At 40.2% G+C, this 18,403-nt stretch overlaps 2 protein-coding genes across 15 annotated transcripts in view; one reads left to right on the plus strand and one right to left on the minus strand.

Moving 5' to 3' along the window:
* The window catches only part of APBB2 (amyloid beta precursor protein binding family B member 2), a 368,905-nt gene extending 364,131 nt beyond the window's left edge, over positions 1-4,774 (plus strand). For all 14 annotated transcript variants that reach the window (XM_059162875.1, XM_059162941.1, XM_059162904.1 and 11 more), the window contains one exon: positions 874-4,774. In XM_059162875.1, the coding sequence (XP_059018858.1) occupies positions 874-1,041 (168 nt within the window). In that variant the 3' untranslated portion in view covers positions 1,042-4,774. The remainder of the gene's footprint in view (positions 1-873) is intronic.
* Positions 4,775-5,749: 975 nt separating this feature from the next.
* The window catches only part of NSUN7 (NOP2/Sun RNA methyltransferase family member 7), a 58,909-nt gene continuing 46,255 nt past the window's right edge, over positions 5,750-18,403 (minus strand). The window contains exons 11-12 of the mRNA XM_059162976.1: positions 9,378-9,501; positions 5,750-8,325 (exon numbers count right to left, since the gene is read on the minus strand). Coding sequence (XP_059018959.1) covers positions 7,696-8,325; positions 9,378-9,501 — 754 coding nt within the window. The 3' untranslated portion in view covers positions 5,750-7,695. The remainder of the gene's footprint in view (positions 8,326-9,377; positions 9,502-18,403) is intronic.

Here is an 18,403-nt window from a genome sequence, read left to right on the forward strand (position 1 = left end):
AGCGTGCAACTCTTGAACTTGGGGTTGTGAGTTTGAGCCCCGCATTCGGTATAGAGATTACTTAAAATTTTTAAATCCATTAGGATTTAGACTCGCAGATAAAATGTCTCCTGAAATCTTTACACATCATTCTTTTTTATTAAAGCAGAAAACAGGAAGGGGAACAAACATTTATGAAGACCTTCAGTGCAGCTAGGCCTGTTTTCAGCATTCTGCAAGGATTCCTTAATCGTAACACCCTCTGTAAAGGTCCCAGTTTTGTGCCATCTCACATGGAAGGAGCTAAGAATGAGAGACGGAATACCTTGCTGGGGTCATACAGGTGACAGAAGTGACAGAGCCTAGATTCAGACTGTCCCTACCATGCTGGCTCCCAGTCAGCTGTGAGCACTCATGTCACCGTACAGAGTTGTACCTGTCTCCGACAAAACTCGAACATTCTCTCTCCCCATCGTTTTCCTTTTCATTAGCTCTTTGACTGTTACATAAACTACAGCCAGTCCAGAAAGAGAACAAGTCGAGGGTGGAGGTGAATGGCAAAAGCCACAGCACGTTTGTTGAGCCAAATGGTCTGTTTTTTCAAGTAGGCTCCAGGCCCAGCATGGAGCCCGACGCGGGGCTCGATCTCACAGCCCTGAGATCGAGACCTGAGCTGAGGTCGAGAGTCAGGTGCTTAACTGACTGAGCCACCCCCGTGCCCCAGGCCTAATGATCTTTTAAGAACATTTCAAATACCCACAGTAAGAAATGAACTCTTGGGTTTATGTTTAGGGGCTAGGTCATTACATTTTGGAAGCAAGTGTATTGGTGAATTAAAAGAGAAGGGATGGCACATCATTAACAACCATAAAACGAACTTTTGTTTTATTTCAGCTACGGTATCAGAAGTGCTTGGTAGCCAGGCCGCCTTCCCAGAAAGTTCGACCACCTCCTCTGCCAGCAGACTCTGTGACCAGAAGAGTCACAACCAATGTAAAACGGGGGGTCTTATCCCTCATTGACACTTTGAAACAGAAACGCCCTGTCACAGAGACACCATAGCTGCATATGTTAAAGGATTCTGGAATATGTACCTGAAGGTTGAATAGCTACACTAAAGAAGATGAACCGATACCTGGCCTTCCAGTCAGTTGCCGATGCTTTGTCTTCAGAGAATTTACCCTTAACCAAACAGTGTTAGACAAGCATGTTCTTTCGTCTTGCCACCATCATGTGATATGAAAAGAAGCATGACTAATTTTTTTTGCTGTCAGTCAGATACATCGCGAGCAGTGGAAGGTCTTTTTCTTACTGTAAATACCGTGAACATCACTTAACTTCACAGACACAGAGAAGAATGTGGCCACACACCCCCCTGGTGAGCTAATGCTGGGTCCTTGGAGCGAACGACGCCCGAGTTAGTTTCACGGTCTTCTTGACTGGATCTGTCATGAGCAGTGTTTAAGTCCTACAGCACTTTGCCCTGTTTCCGACATTGGAGTAGCCGCTGCGTACCAGATACCATTGGATTGCTGTAAAAATAGGATGATGAGTTTTTGTTCTGGTCTTTCACAAAATCGAACCTTTTGGTTGACAACATCGGCTGTTGGCATCAGTACAGAAACCAACTGGCAGCTTTCCTTGACGAGCTCTTTGACACACGGACACCATTTCATGTCTACAGCTATTTGCGGGATGTTGGGGGAAAAGTGAAACTTCAGAATTGAAAAGCAAACCAAATTGGGGAAATTAAAATCGAACAAAAAGTAGCCTTTCTTTCTAGATGGTTTTTAGACCGATTATTAAAAAAAAAAAGAAAGGTGAAAGAAAATCATAATGCATTTCGGGTGGGACATATTTCAAACTTCTGCCTTATATTGTACAATGCAGCTAGAGAATTATAGTTCACTACAGCCATTCTCTACATAAACAACAGTAAAACGAAATATTCCTCATACGCCTTTCACCCTTAGTTTGATAATTAGCCAATATGCAATCTGGAGTTGAGGAAATGTCATTTACATTTGGGATCTCCACCACCACGTTATGATGTTTGGTCATCCTAGCGAGATGGTCTGCTAGGACTCTGTATCCTGCTCAGTCTTACCCTCATGCTTTTTGCCCAGAAAGCCGTCTGTCCATCATGTATTGTCCATGGCAACAAAGTACGTTAAATTGAACCTTTCTGAATTTCTGTATTTAATATTAGAATTTGTTGAACTTTACTAGATCTATTTTTAAATTTATATTTTTTTCAAGAGTTAGAAATTTCATATCAGAGCAAAAAATACATAGCAACAATGGACTGCTTAACGAGTTTCCCCAAAATAGCTTTTTCCGGCTTCTTTTTTCTCACCTATAAAGATGCACAGATTTAGACTCTTGTTGACATTGTTGTCTTAAAAGGAAGTTGCTAAGGAGACCAATCTAAATATTAGTCTTATTTACTTTTTAATGTCAAAATTAACATTTTAAAACATCCAGTTATAAAAAGTAACACTTTGTTTATCCACCGTGATGTACTTGTTAAAACGGTTTCCACAGTCTTAACCCATTTGAGCCTTAGGAGGTAGAGAAAGGTACTAAATACATTTGAGAAATAAAAATGTATATATAAAGTACGAAGAGGCTCAGTCACGTAACCTAAGATCCCTCAGAAGTTTGTGTGAGAGCCAGGACGAGAACCCGCGCTTCCCCGCTTTGTTGTAAGTCATGCTGCTTCTGCATCATTGAGGAGAGTTCTCTCCACAGCTACTCTGAGCTTATCCAGAGTATAAATCCAGAGTACAGAATTCCCTGTAGAAGGAAGGGAATACATCCAAGTTCCTCACACAGCAATCTAAATCATAAAACCATCATCCTCTCAGTCTGGGCCTCTCTCCCTTCAGTGTGCCTCAATCATGTTGTAGAGAACAGGTTCCTACATGCCGTACAGCCTGTTCAACTTCCGAGATTTTCCTGAGGTGGTGTTACTTGTGGTAGAGATAGTCCTAACCGGTGGTACTTCACCACTGGAGAACATGATGGCGTCGGAGGCCTCCTGCCTCTGTTCCCTCAGAATTCTGGAACTGCTCGCTAGGGCTGTAGTGTTAAGACAAAAAAGATGCCACCCTCGAAATGAATCCCACTTCTCACCAGCCTAATGCTATCCTATCTGAAGTAACCAGTGGCATCATAAGAAATTATTGCCATAAGAAAGTCCTTACTGTGCCCTCTGAAAAGCTGTTCAAAATTGAATCACAATGATCTTTCATCTCAACCTCCACAGGGAAAGGTTTTAGTGTGATAAAAATTCTGAATAAGTCACCCACTTTTATATTGGAAACCTCTACCAGAGCCCTCTGTTCATTTTTTAAGGCATACCTCTGTTTGTCTTCAGGGTCAAGAATACTGAGCTAGCTTTAAGTAGCAGTCTGCTTGATATATGCAATCATAGGGTGCGTCAAGATGAAGGATAGCCTTTACAAAACTGAAAACTTTCCTGCAGATACTCGGTTCTGAAAATAGCTTTGCGTCCTAAATGCAGTTAATTTTGTGAAATTCATTACGTTAACCAGAACATTCAGACACTTTCTGCCATGGCCAAAAAGTACGTGTGACGGTGTGCGTGTATTTCTCCGTGAGAGGGCGCGGTGTCCCCCCCTCCCCCTGACGCTGTGGTGACACGGGAGTTATCTATGCATCTTCTGTCGACCTGCGACGCGGTAAACCGGCGGCCGTGTCCGCTAGGCCCCGTCCGTCTTACCATTGTTTTAACTAACCTGTTAAATACGGCTTGAAATATTTTTATTTTATTTATTCTATTTTTACTGAAATATATTGCATTATTGTGTTAATGTATTCTCTTTACTGGATACTCTCTCCCAGCGTATCCAGGCCTAAGTAATCTCAGTGAACTCTACATCGCCTCAAAGGTGGTTTTGTAATGATTTGTAGTCACATTTTTATTGGAATATGTAGAAGAAATGGCAAAAATGCTTAAAGGTCCTTTTATTTTAAAAAAGCAGCTAGATAGACGCAGACTTGCCATCTCATCTCTGTGCTCCTTGGCGGCATCAAGGGGAACAGCCGACACGCCTGTGGCAAAAACTTTACTTTGCAAATCGAAAAGCACCGCTTGGTGCTTTGTTTTTATATTCTTCACAGCACATGTGCTCTCGCCCGAAAGACACATGTCCACAAGCCCTTTGTTTCCACTTGGATAGAAGATCACCCCTAGCTACTTAGGACCCTTGTTTTCTGTTTGTGTCTGTCTGATTGCATGAAGGGACATTAGACCCATTTCCATTCAAGTAAGTTCTTCGTGATAAACTGTTGGCACAGCTACTTTTTAAAAAATCCACTCTGATTTTATGACGGAGATTGGCAAGACAATTCTACACAAGGTCACTTACTAGAAAGCCCTAAATCTTTCCTCCTTTTCTTGTAGGACACTCTCGTTTCCTTAAGCATCACAACACAAATTCAAGATTTCACAAACAACATGAAAAACATATCCCCAACCGATTCTAGCACAATCTGACTCGTAAAACCATTAGCTCTCTAGTTTGCCAGGCTTCCTTAACCTAATACACAGCTGATGTGTGTTACACAGCCAGGAAAATGCAGTTTAATTTACTTCAGCTTCAGAGAGAAGATTGCGCTCGCGGTTTATCCGTGAGAGCACTCCCTGCCATACAAAGCGGCTTGTTTATCCCGAAAGAACGTTTGCTTTTGCTTTCTGCCCCATTTGCTGTCGACCACTTTTACACATTTTAATGTACTATGTTGTGAGAATAAACTTAGCTGCACAAAATGTCTGGCTCGTTTCTCTGACCTCTCAATCCTGTAGCCACAGGAGTGGAAATGCAAGTGTAGTGTCTCCACGCTAGCCGTTTTCTTTTCAGGTGATTCTTACCTCAAATTACAAATCATTTTGGTAATGATTCTGCTCTGAAGATTGTTACTGCAGCTTGTCACCTGGTATGAACTAGAAAGCAGCTTTAAATTTTGGATAATTTATCACACTGCCCTTATCTGGTGATCAGGAAGGACAGCTGGCATCCTTAGTCACCAACTCAAGACTTGTATAAGCAGTCTTATGAAGGTAGTCTGGCTTTCGTTCCTTTTAAGAACCTGATGTCAAAGAATGAAAAACAGGGGCATCTGGGTGGCTTAGTTGTTAAGTGACTGCCTTTGGCTCAGCTCATGATTCTGGGATTCAGCCCTGCACTGGGCTCCCTTTCTCCCCCTCCCGTCCCCCCGGTTGTGCACGCACTTGCTCTAATAAAATCTTTTTTTTTTTTTTTTAAAGAGGACGAAGAATAAAGTTGTACAGGCACTAAATCCAAAATCAAGGTGACCAGAAAAGCCAGTTAGATCTGGGCTACTTTAACTGTCAGACGTACGAAGATAAGTGGAATTTAGAATGTGTACCCATTTTGGGGGTTCATCTTGCATCACTGTCCCCCCCCTACCGCCTCATCCCAGTTTCTTATTATTTCATGAAAGGCAGTTACTCTGAAGGAACAAAATTTCATTTTGGTTTTGGGTATTCTATTAGTGGTAAGTAATTTCAGATCAAATTTGCTATTGGAAATCTACCAGTAAGTTCATTATTTTAGATTTTTGCAGCACCTTAAGAAGTTCAAGAATGGGAAATGTGAGTGTAATCAATATTCTCCTTCTTCCATGTTTGTCCAAAGTCTTTTTCCTTTTTTTATTCTACAAAAGTGCTTAATTGATCACGTCCTTCTTAGAAGACCCTCGAAGAAGAACACTACAGCCTCAATGAATCTTTCAAAATCTCCATATATTTCTAACGAGAAGTACGGTGACAAGATGCGTACTATGAGATACTGAAAATAAGGGGCTTAAGTTGTGATAATGACATGAATCACAAGCCTATCAGAAAAATATCCTGAACTATTTCTCCACAGTGAGAGTTTATATAATATCTCAGACTTGCTACTTCTGGACAATGGGATGCTTTTCAGCCTGGGGCAGAGGAAGAGGGCAGGAGGGATAAGCGATTCCAGGAATAAAATACCAGCCGTTGACCCAACGAAGTTCAATTCAGCTGTGCTAGTCTGTCAAGTCTCTCGAGGCCTGGAGTGCTCAGAACCAGACAGCAGGGAGTATGCCAAAAGACCTTATTTTTGAAACAAAGAGCTCTATCATTTTTAATTTTCAAAATCAGTAAATTAAGCTGGGCATTTAAAACATTTCTGCACTTTTTGAAAGTCATAATTAGCTAGAGAATTCTTTGGGGATTTAAAATAAAAGTTCAAGGATAAAAAAGCTTCTTTCCTTTCTTCACTGATACATTCTGATAAATGTAAATTTCCAGCAAAAATAAAGTTTTATTCCTACTAAAATGAAATTCACCATTTTGTTTATCCTCACTTCAAGTGATAAAGACGAATATTAGATTGAAAATAGGCCTAAAACTCTATCTTGAAGAGGATAATGTTCTCGTGAAATCATGCCACCTGAATTGAACATTTAGGAATTTACATAACACTGTTCAACACAACTGGATTCTGAAAATAGAACTTTATATTCAAACTTAATGTGTTTATGAACATTTTTAAACAATAGTTTTCATACTTGTAACTTATTTGATTCAATGTCAGACAATTTCTGTTTCCATGATGAAAAAAGAATCAATAGACCCAGAAATGATAATCATACCAATTCTTGGTAGGCAATTGATACTACATTCAAGATGAGTTGACTTTTAATATAGTTAACGTAGCACTACAATGTATTTGAATTGCGCATCAGAAATGATTTACCAAAGTTTGATTACCACGTACCATTCGGAATGACTTGTAGATTTTACCATTTCACCTGATCTTGGAACAGAATCAGACATTTTTATGGATTTCTTCAGTAACCGGTGTCACTTGTATTCAGCAGATTTGCCTCTTCCTCAGATTACTACTACTTAGATGGCAGGCTGTGTACGGTCCCTTTTTGACAACCGTATCTGGCACGGTCAGCAGGGAGAGCGGGCGACGTTCCATCTGCTCGGGATCCTGGAAGCTCCCCCGACAAGCAACTTCTCGCACTGGTCATAACGAGCAAGGAGCTGAACTACCCACGCCAGGAACTTCGGAACCTCCCGCTCGTCCCACTCCGACTCAGTCTCAGCCACATCACAAAAACTCGTGCCATCCTGTGTTTAAGAATATTTTGATACTTAAGGAAAAACATCGACCTCCATAGTAATTGAAAATGTCAAACCACCACTGAGCAGATACGGAAAAGCAAGCTAAAGTCAGTGCGAGGGGCCAGCGTCTCTTCCCTCTCTGCGCTTTCTTCACAAGCCGCCTTGAGTCTGTTATAAGGCCGTGTTTCCCTTCAGGAAAAATTGTTGCCACTTCCTCTTAAAATGGTGTCCCGAGTCCAAACCAAAAGTTAGCAAGAGGGAGACAAGTTCTAACAGCTGGTCCTGGGTCTGCAGCCAGACGTTCTAGAACAGATCAGCACTGAGCTGTTGAAATATAGGACTTCGACTTTTTGTTGAATCGCCTACATTATTGTTTCTCACTTGTCTTCATTCTCTTGAAGGTAATATCACATGTAGAAGACACTAAGTGACCCAAAGGGTGAGTATCTTGTGTAGGGTTATCTAACCTTCAGAGAAATATCAGACTTCCAAAAAAAAAAAAAAAAAAAAAAGAAAGAAAGAAAAATCAACTGCTCTTGACCCCTGAAAAAAAATCCAGACAGTCAAAGCCATGGTCGAGGATGCCTGAGTAGGGAGGAAGGTGAGTTTTCTTTAGGCTTTTCCCCTCTTCTGGTTATTGCTGGTGAGGGAAAGTAACCAGTCTTGGGTGCAACCCAATGATAGTAAAAATGTTGAGTTGGTATCTGAGATTTGATCCCCTGGGGACTTGAAAATGGCAACATTACTGGAGGCAAAACAATCTCTATAGGTTTCAGTGCAATCACTCTGTCTTCTGGGCGAGGTCTTAGGAAGTTTGTCTGCCGTTCGTGGGGTCTGGGGTGAGCTGGGTTCCTCATAAACGTAGGCACTAAGGGGTTGGTGGCAGGCTTGCTGGGCTTTCTGACCCGCAAGGAGGAGGCAGCTGAAGTTGCATTTTTCTGTGGAAGAGATGTTTTTGTTGTTAATATCTCTGACCGATTAGCATTTACATTAGTTTCTCGATTCAGGAACTCGGTGATTTTCATTTGGAGGCTGTTATTATCATTGGTGGGAGCTTTCGGCAGTGATATTTTTGATTTCTTCTTCTTCTTCTCCCGTTTTGAAGATTTACCCAACTCAATTCCATCCAGCAGACCCTTTGCTGCAGCGCGGGCCAAAACGTCTTTCACAGACACTGTCTCAGATGGGTCCCGCTGCAATTAAAAGAAGCAGTTACTCAATGTTGGAGTTAACTGTTGCTGTGTACACCACAAACGTTCTCAGTTTCAGGAAAAATAAACGAGTACCTTTATTACTATAAAAAAAAATTGTTTTTAGGCCTTAGTCCTGAATATATCCCATTAACCTCAGCAAATGACTTTTTTTTTGGTAAAATTCCCCATTTGTAAATCTGATAGAAAAAAGGAAATTCTAGAACTTATTTCTTCCATGTGAGCTAAGAGGAACTAGATGTTGGCAAAGTGCCTAGAAAGTGGGGGTGGCGAGCAGGCAAGGGAGGAAAGCTCAGGAGGAATAGACAGATAAAAATAGGGATTTGGGGGTGCCTGGCCAGCTCAGTCAGAAGAGTATGCAACTCTTGCTCTCAGGGTCATGGGTTTGAGTTCCCTGTTGGGTGTGGAGTTTACTAAATAAATAAATAAATACACTTTTAAAAAAAAAAAAAAATAGGGATTTGTGCCACATAGTAGTAACTCTTTCTCCTGTCTTTTAGCTATTTAATTTTTTTATTATTTTCGTTAGCCAGCATATAGCACATCATTAGTTTTTGATGTCGTGTTCAATGATTTCTTAGTTGCTTTTAACACCCAGTGCTCATCACAACACGTGCCCTCCTTAATGCCCATCAGCCGGTTCCCCATCTCCCCAGCACCTTCCCCTCTGTAACCCTCGTTTGCTTCCCAGAGTCCAGAGTCTCTCATGGTTTGTCTCCCTCTCGGATTTCTTCCCATCCAGTTTTCCCTCCCTCCCCCTGTGGTCCTCTGTGCTATTCCTCATGTTCCACATTAGAGTGAAGCCATATGATAAATGTCTTTCTCTGCTTGACGTATTTCACTCAGCACAATCTCCTCACAGTCCCATCCCTGTCGGTGCAAATGGTGGGTATTCATAAGCCTCACCATTACAAAATGTTCACAAAGTACCTAGGTTCCTCTTTATAAGGTTTGTTGTTTCTTAACAAACCTTATAAAGGTTTATTGTTTCTTACTTCCAACATGTGACATGGTCTGGAGTTCTTCCCCCTTACCTCCCTTGTTAGAACAGAAAGAAAACAACCATTGGTAATTCCAGATGGTTCCATTCTGAAAAATTTATCAGTAGACAGTTGTATTTCCTTTAAGGAGCACAGTGGAAGGACAGGAGGACTAAGCCTGCAATAGATGTGAACAAACAGGAAATGGTTAGAATGGCTTGTCTGCCGATTGAGAGACCATAAATTACAACAGCTTCTCTTTTATATTGTGTTTTCTAATCATAATCTAATCTAATCATTTAAACAAAAATTCCAAATAAGAATAAAATGCCAAAACAGAACAATATTATAAATTAAAAGCTCTAATATTTCATGTTAGCTCATTTTGTTTCCCAAGGCTTCAATCTTTGAACAGCTATGCCAAGAATATCAACCTTGCTGCAAATCAAAAACTTCTTTCCAGGTTGCTAATATGGTAACAAAAAGACTTCCATTATCAAAACAGGTAAACATGGATAGTAATTACAAAGGTATAATAGAAAAAAATCCTTTACTTTCACATGTTGTCAAAATACAAGTAATATGACTTTCTTCTTTTGATTACTTTTGGCACAATTACAATATAAAAATGGCCTACTGTTTTAACTATATTATTCTTCCCAACCACTTTTTGAGTATAATGGATTTGTTACACAGTACTCAAGAAAATGGATAATGAAGAAAAGATTTTGTGCCAGAAACATAATTTCTAATCACTATTATGTGTAAAATAACATTTTGGTTTTGTATTTTTATATTTACTACTTACTATTTAATTTCATTCAATAGTAAATGGTTCACTCATAAATAATAAATAATTCTTATATTCCCATGCTTTTATAATTAAAATATAATTAATAAAAGCAGTGAACATTTTTCCTTATAAATTAAGGTATCAGGAAGTCTTGCTAATAATTTTTTGTTTATTTTGAAATTTAGCACCATTTTTTTTCAAGTCTTTATTTAAATTCCAGTTAACAGTGTAATATTAGTTTTGGGTATAGAATTTAGTGATTTAAAACCATTTTAAATGTATATTTATTCATTCACTATTTGCCTACTATGTGCAAATATGTGCACATAAAATATTAATTCTCTTAAATAGTTCACAGTTTAGTTGGAGAAACTAATCAGTTTATGATAATATAAAGAACACCCAATAAGAATGCTGAGCCAAATTATGTAGGAATATAGAATAAGGTACAATTAACTCTGGCCATGGGATAGCAGATATGAAGACTGTGCAGAAGTAGCATTGGTGCTGTGTCTTGAAGAATGAGTAAGTTTTTAACAACATATTGTATTTCTAGGCAGAAAGAAGAACATGAACAAAAGCACAAGTGAGTCATAAAAAGGTGTGTTCACACCCTCCGACCCAGCAATTGCACTACTAGATATTTACCCAAAGGATATAAAAGTACAAATTCGAAGGGATACATGCACCCTGATGTTTATAACAGCGTTATCAGCAACAGCCAGACTATGGAGAGAGCCCAAATGTCCACTGACATGAATGGGAAAAGAAAATGGTTGATGTACATAATGGAATATAACTCAGCCATCAAAGAATAAAGTCTTGCCATTTGCAAGGATGGATGGAGCTAGAGGGTATTATACTAAGTGAAATAAGTCAGAGAAAGACAAATACTGTATGATCTCACTCGTATGTGAGATTTAAGAAAGAAAATAGATGAACATATGGGAAGGAAGGGGGAAAAAAGGAGAGAAAAAATAAGTGACTCAACAATAGAGAACAAACTGAGGGTTGATGGAGGGAGGTGGTGGGGGATGGGCTAGATGCGTTCATCTAGCCCATGGGTATTAAGGAGGACACTTGTTAAGTTTGGCCCTGGGTGTTGTATGTAAGTGATGAATTGCTGAATTCTACTCCAGAAACCAGTATTGCACTGTATGTAATTTAATATAATTTAATTTAAACTTATTTTAAATGACATTTTAAATTAAATTTAAAAAATAATTTTAAAAAATGTGTTCAGGGTATAGCAAGTATTTCTATGTGGCTGGGACATAAGCTGAATAAGGGGGATGTAGGGGTCACTTAGGATACAGGCAGACACACATAACCTCAAATGACATGCCAAAGAGTGATGCAAATGGTGGTTCTTAATAAATTTTTATGTTGAACTAAACTGAAATATAATAGCCATGTAGGTTCTAAAGGTCAGAGAGCCAGTCATTCCTCTCACTGACCTTATAACCTACGAGTTGCATTTCTGAGGCCTATTCATATATGTGCTCTACACAAATAGAAATCATCAAACAAAATTTATTCACATAAGATAAAGAATACTCTCTGAAAATAATGATTACTTACCAATTTAGAACATATTTAGTTCCAGAATATAAATATGAAGGTTGAGATTTTGTCAGTTTTAATTTATAATATATTTCTAGCACCTATAAGAGTGACTGGTATATAATAAATATCCAGTAAGTATTTGATACACGTGATATATCTTAGCTATATATGCTGTCTTTCCTAATGGTAATAATAATCCTAATTAAGATTGGTCAAGTTACCTTATAGAAATTGTCCTCACATAACAAAATTATTTCTAAACCCTAGCTTATAGGCCATTTCTTCAAATAATAAGTTAATAAATAATATTAGTCTCACACATACTTGACTTAGATGACCACATTTGGAATCTGTGGAGTTGATATTTAAATGAGATTTGGGATTTAGAGTTGATCCTGGAATGGGTGAGGACTTGAGGATATTGGGGGGAGTTAGATGTATTTCATGCATAAAACAGACATCAATTTTAGGGAGCCACAGTGGACTGTTAGGGGTTAAATAGTGTTCCTCCAAAATTTTATGCAGACCCAAAACCCAGAATATGACCTTATTTGGGAAATGGGGTCTTTGCAGATATCATTAGTTAAGATGAGGTAATACTGGAGTGGAGTAGACCCTAAACTCAATATTGGTGTTCCTATAAGTAGGGCAGATACAGAGATACACAGGGGAAGAGGGCCATGTGAAGATGGAGACAAAGAGTGACACAGCTATAAGCCAAGGACACCAAAGATGGCTAACAACATCAGAAGCTGGGAGAGAGGCATAAAGCAGATTCTCCCTCAGAGGCCCCAGAAGCCAACCAACCTGCCAACACCTTGACATTTGGACTTTTAGTCTCCAAAACTGTGAGAAAATAAATTTCTCTTGTTACAGGTCACCAGGTTTGGGATAATTTATCGTGCAGCCCAGGAAAATAAGACACCAAGGAAAGGGAATTTTGCAGATGTAATTAAGGTCTCAAATTAGTTAACCTTAAGCTATGCCTATATTCAGGGTGGACCTGACCTAATCACATGAACCCTTTAAACCCAGACCTACGCGAGTTTTTGGAAGATGGCGGCAGAGTAGGAGGATCCTAGGCTCACCATGTCCCATGCATACAACTTAATAACTATCAAATCATCCTAAATACCCCAGAACTTGATCTGAAGACTGGCAGAAAAACTCCACAACTCAAGGTAGAGAAGAGGCCACACTGAAGAATGTAGGAAGTGTGGAGACTCAGCTTGGAAGAGAAATAGGTTGTGCAATTGTAGTGGGGTGATCCATGGTCTCCAGCAAGAGATACACTATTACACAGAACATATAGGAAAGACGAATCCCCATAGCAATGCACTTGAAAAGTGAGAGGGGAGTTTTGTGAGCTCTTCTAACCAGCAGGGCTTAAACCCTGGAGTTTTAAAGATCAGCATGCTTGGATCTGGGAGAGCTCCGAGGACATTGGGACTGCTTTTGGAGGAAAGGTAGGCAAACAGGCTGCAGACATACAGTGTGGAAACAGCAATCTGCAGAGTGCCTGGAACACAAGAGTGGGGAGGTTTATTGCTCAAAGGAATTGGCTGCCATCATTTCCCTCCCCTGCTCCTCAGCATAAGCACAGGAGTGACACTCACAACCTAACTTGATTAGATCAAACCCTTCTTCCTCCCCCACTGGAAGAATCATCCTTTCCAGTCACCCTTGCCTCAGGCTCAGTGTGGGCTTTCCCAGAAAACTGGCCCATATCCCTGCCAATACCATATCTCCTGACCCAGGAGTTTTGGTGAGGCCTCAGTTCTGGTAACAGTGGAGACCTGTCTCATTTCACAAGCAGACCAGAGCACACTTAGTTAAAATGTACCACATTCAGTCCAGAGTCCAAACACTGCCCACAACAAACAAAGGGAGCCTCTGCAGATGACTGGGCTGAAGGACAAAGTGGCCAGGCCACAACAGCAGAGCACACAATAGAGACACTCCAAGAAGTGCCAGGCCCTGGAGAACAGGGAACACTACACTGCAGGGCACTACAGGACCTCTTCTTCATAAAGCCATTACCCTCAAGAACAGGAGACAGAGCTGACCTTCCTAACACAGAGACAGACAAAAGGAGAAGACAGAGGAATTTGTTCCAAATGAAAGAACAGGACAAGGTCATAGCTGGACATCTAAGTGAAACAGATGTAAGTAACACTTCTGATTGAAAATTTAAAGCACTAATCATGCTTGAGAGGAGGGCTGGGGGCCCCCAGCGCAGGCCAGGCATTCATCAGCCACAGGCCTTCGATCTCTCTGAGTAAGTGGTCGCCCTGTGGTCCTGCTGGCTCCATGTCATTCTGCAACTTCTTTGGTTGGCGAGGTTTTCCAGAACCACTTCGAGCCACTTGTCTATGTGAGCACCAAGTATGACTGTGAGCTTTTCTTCAGCTGCTGAAAGTATGAACGTGTGGCCACTCTCACTGAGACCATGCACGAGATCGTGTGGCTGAGTGTCAGGAGCACAATACAACTGAAAGTGTCCTGTGGTAGGTGTGGCCTTGGGCTGGGACACAAGTTACTGAATGATGGTGCCAAGTCAGGGAAGCCCTGTTTCTGAATATTTAGCCACTTGCTGAAGTTCAACTGGAAATGCAAATGAGCTTCTGCCTCTCAGGAGCCATAGGCAGCAGTGCATACCCATTCCGGCTGGACTCTGCCCTGTGGCCACACTCCAACCATCTCACTGTGGAACTGGAGGCCCAGACATTCAGACGGGAGAGAGCTAGCTGAAGAAGCAGGAATTTGTGGCTCTACAAGGTTCTTCTTGGGAAAAACACTGGTTTGCTACAAAGGCCCACATCCTGCTGCCAGGATGGACCTGGAGGGCCCAACTGTGGGCTTACTTCAGCCTCTTGCTCATATGGGAGTCTCACTAAGGTGGGCCGTTAAGCCTAGAATGTCTTGGAATGATGTTGCATCCCCACCTTCTCTTCTCCTCAGCCCACTGTTCCCTCCTTGCCCATATGAAGTCACCCCATGGGAATGGGTTCTGAGACAGGCTCTCACCCTCACAAAGCTTGGTCCATCTTCCCCAGGCTATGCTGGGAGACAGAATGCAAAGGGAGACAGCTCTCACCAGCTGCTCCAGCATAAATCGTTACGTGAGTCACTCTGGTTAAACCCTTCCAAGCAGCCAGAATGGTGATGATCGTTGACCCACTGGAGGAGTGGGCTAAGGGTACAGACCTCTGGTCTCTCAGTTATGAGAGGAGAAATCCCGAACCCTGTTTCACAATCTGTGCTGGTACATCTTGCCTCACTCAGGCTTAGGAAAGTGGCTGTTGCTCCATTATCCTGCCTGCCCAAGGCCAGGATTCAGAGCTCACAGTTCACACCTTCCCAGGAAGTAGTGACTGCACTATCTTGCACACGCTTTGAAGCTCTTGCTGTCTGGGAAGGAAGTGATGCTGAAGCTCCCTCCCATCTTAACTCCTCTACAGAGTAATCAGGAGATCCATAAACAAATGGAACCCCCCAAATAAAACAATAATAATAAAATAAAGCAATGATCACAAAGATACTAGACTTGAGAAAAGAGGGGAAGACATCAGTGAGACTATTAACACAGAGATAAAGAATAACATAGCAGAGATAAAGGTCTTAATAAATGAAACGAGATACATGCTTGATGGAATGGACAGCAGGCTGGAAGAAGCACGGGAACAAATTAATGACCTAGGAAATCAAGCTGAACAAAAGAGAGAAAAAAAGAATTATGCAAAACAAGAATAGACTTAGGGAACTCAGTGACTCCATCAAATGTAATAGCATTCCTTTTTTTTTTTTTTTTTTAAAGATTTTATTTATTTACTTAACAGAGAGAGACACAGCAAGAAAGGGAACACCAAGCAAGGGGAGTGTGAGTGGGAGAAGCAGGCTTCCTTCCGATACAGTGCTCCATCCCAGGACCCTGGGATCATGACCTGAGCTGAAGGCAGACACTTAATGACTGAGCCACCCAGGCGCCCCCTTGTGACAGCATTCTTATTATAGGGGTCCCAGAAGAGGAAGACAGAGATAATGGGGCAGAAAATTGAAGAGGCAATAGCTAAAAACTTCACTCCTCTGGGGAAGGAAAAAGATATCCAGATCCAGGAGGCACAGAGAACCCCCAACAAAATCAACAAAAGCAGATCCACACCAAGACTTGATTTTTTAATTTTAAGTAGGCACCACACCCAACATTGTGCTTAAGCTCACAACCCTAAAATCAAGAGTCTCATGCCTGAGCCAGCCAGGTACCCCACCAAGACATATTATAATTAAAATGGCAAAATATAGTGATAAGGAAAAAATATTAAAAGCAACAAGACAAAAGAAGACAGTTACATACAATGGAAACCCCATAAGACTATCAGTGGATTTTTTCATTAGAAACTTTCCAAGCCCAGAAAAAAAGTGGCATGATATATTCAAAGTGCTAAGTGGAAAAAACCTACAGGCAAGAATACTCTATCCAGCAAGGCTATCATTTGAAATAGGAGAGATAATAAATTTCCCAAACAAACAAAAGCTAAAGCAGTTCATGATCACTATGCCAGCCCTGCAAGAAATAAAGAGGACTCTTTGAGTGGAAAGGAAAGACCAAAATGACAGTATGAAGGTAGGAAACACAAGAGCAGCCAAAATGAATACTTCTGCAAAAAAAAAAAAAAAAATCAGTCAAGGAGCTCAGAAAATAGAAGGATGTAAAGTATGACACCATGTAGCTAGAACATGGCGAAGAGAAAAGTAAAGAATGAGTTCAAACTTAGATAATCATCAACTTAATAGAGACTGCCATATGTAGATGTTATGTACAAACCTGATGGTAACCACAAATAAATGGGCAAAGAATAAAGAGGAAGAAATCTAAATATATCACTAAAGAAAACCAGCAATCCATGAAAGATAGAACAACAAAAAAAGATCAGAGAAAATCTTCAGAAACAACCACAAAACAAGCAATACAATGGCAATAAATACATATCTATCAATAACTACTTTTAATGTAAATGTACTAAATGCACCAATCAGAAGAAGTAGGGTGACAGAATGGATAAAAAAACAAAACCCATCTGGATGCTGCCTATCAGAGAGTCATTTCAGACCTAAACACATCTGCAGACTGAGAGTGAGGGGATAGAGAAACATTTGTCATGTAAATGATGTCAAAGAAAGGTAGAGTAGCAATATTTAGCTCAGACAAAATAGACGTTAAAACAAAGACTGTAACAACAAAGGAGAACACTATATAAAAGGGACAATCCAGTAAGAGGTAACATTTATAAATGTTTATATACCCAACGTGGGAGCACCCAAATGCATAAAACAGTTAATAACAAACTTAAAGGAACCAATTCATAATAATGCAATAATAGTAGCAATTTTAACACCCCACTCACATCAATGGAGAGATCATCTAAACAGAAAGTCAACAAGGAAACAATGGCTTTGAATGACACAATGGACCAGATGGACTAACAGAAATACTTGGAACAGTCCACTCTAAAACAGCAGAATACACATTCCTTTCAAGTGCACATGGAATGTTCTCCAGAACGGAGATCACTTGTTAGGCCACAGAACAGGCCTCAACAAATTCAAAAAGAATGAAGTAATACTGTGCATCTTTTCTCAACACAGTGCTAGGAAACTTTTTAGAAGTAAACCAGAAAAAAAATCTGGAAAAACCACAAATACATGGAGGTTAAATAACATGCTACTAAACAATAGATGGTTCATCTAAGAAATAAAAGAAAAAAATTTTTAAAAACATGAAAAGAAATAAAAATGAAAACATAATTGTTCAAAACCTTCAGGACCCAGCAAAAGCAGTTCTAAGAGGGAAGTTAATAGTAATACAGGCCTGCCTCAAGAATCAGAAGAATCTTGGGGGTGCTTGGGTGGCTCAGTGGTTAAGCCTCTGCCTTTGGCTCAGGTTATGATCTCAGGGCCCTGGGATGGAGCCCTGCATCGGGCTTTCTGCTCAGCAGGGAGCCTGCTTTCCCCTCCACCCCCGCCTGCTTCTCTGCCTACTTGTGCTCTCTCTCTCTCTCTCTGTCAAATAAAATCTTAAAAAAAAAAAAAAGAAGAAGAAAAATATTAAATAAACAACCTAACCTTACACCCAAAGGAGCTAGGAAAAGAATAACAAGCAAAACCTAAAACTAACAGAAGGAAGAAATAATAAAGATTAGAGCAGAAATAAATGCTACAGAAACTTAAAAATACAATAGAACAGATCATTGAAACGAGGATCTGGTTCTTTGGAAAAAAAAGTCAAATAAATCAATAAACCTCTAACCAGACTTACCAAGAAAAAAAGAGAAAGGATCCAGATAAATAAAATCACAAATGAGAGAGGAGAAATAGTAACCAACACCACTGAAATACAAACACTTATAAGAGAATATTATGGAAAACTTTATGCCAACAAATTGGACAACATGGGAGAAATGGATAAATTCCTAGAAACATATAACCTACCAAAATGGAAACAGGAAGAAATAGAAAATTTGAACAGACCAATTGGCAGCAAAGAAATTGAATCAGTAATCAAAAAGCTCCCATCAAACAAAAGTCCAGGACCAAGTAGCTTCCCACAGGAATTCTACACAACATCTAAGAAGAGTTAATACCTATTCTTCTTAATCTATTTCAAAAAATACAAGAGGGAGGAAAACTTCCAAACTCATTCTATGAGGCCAGTGTTACCCTG

Source organism: Mustela lutreola, chromosome 1, assembly GCF_030435805.1.
Source record: "Mustela lutreola isolate mMusLut2 chromosome 1, mMusLut2.pri, whole genome shotgun sequence".
NCBI classification, from domain to species: domain Eukaryota; kingdom Metazoa; phylum Chordata; class Mammalia; order Carnivora; family Mustelidae; genus Mustela; species Mustela lutreola.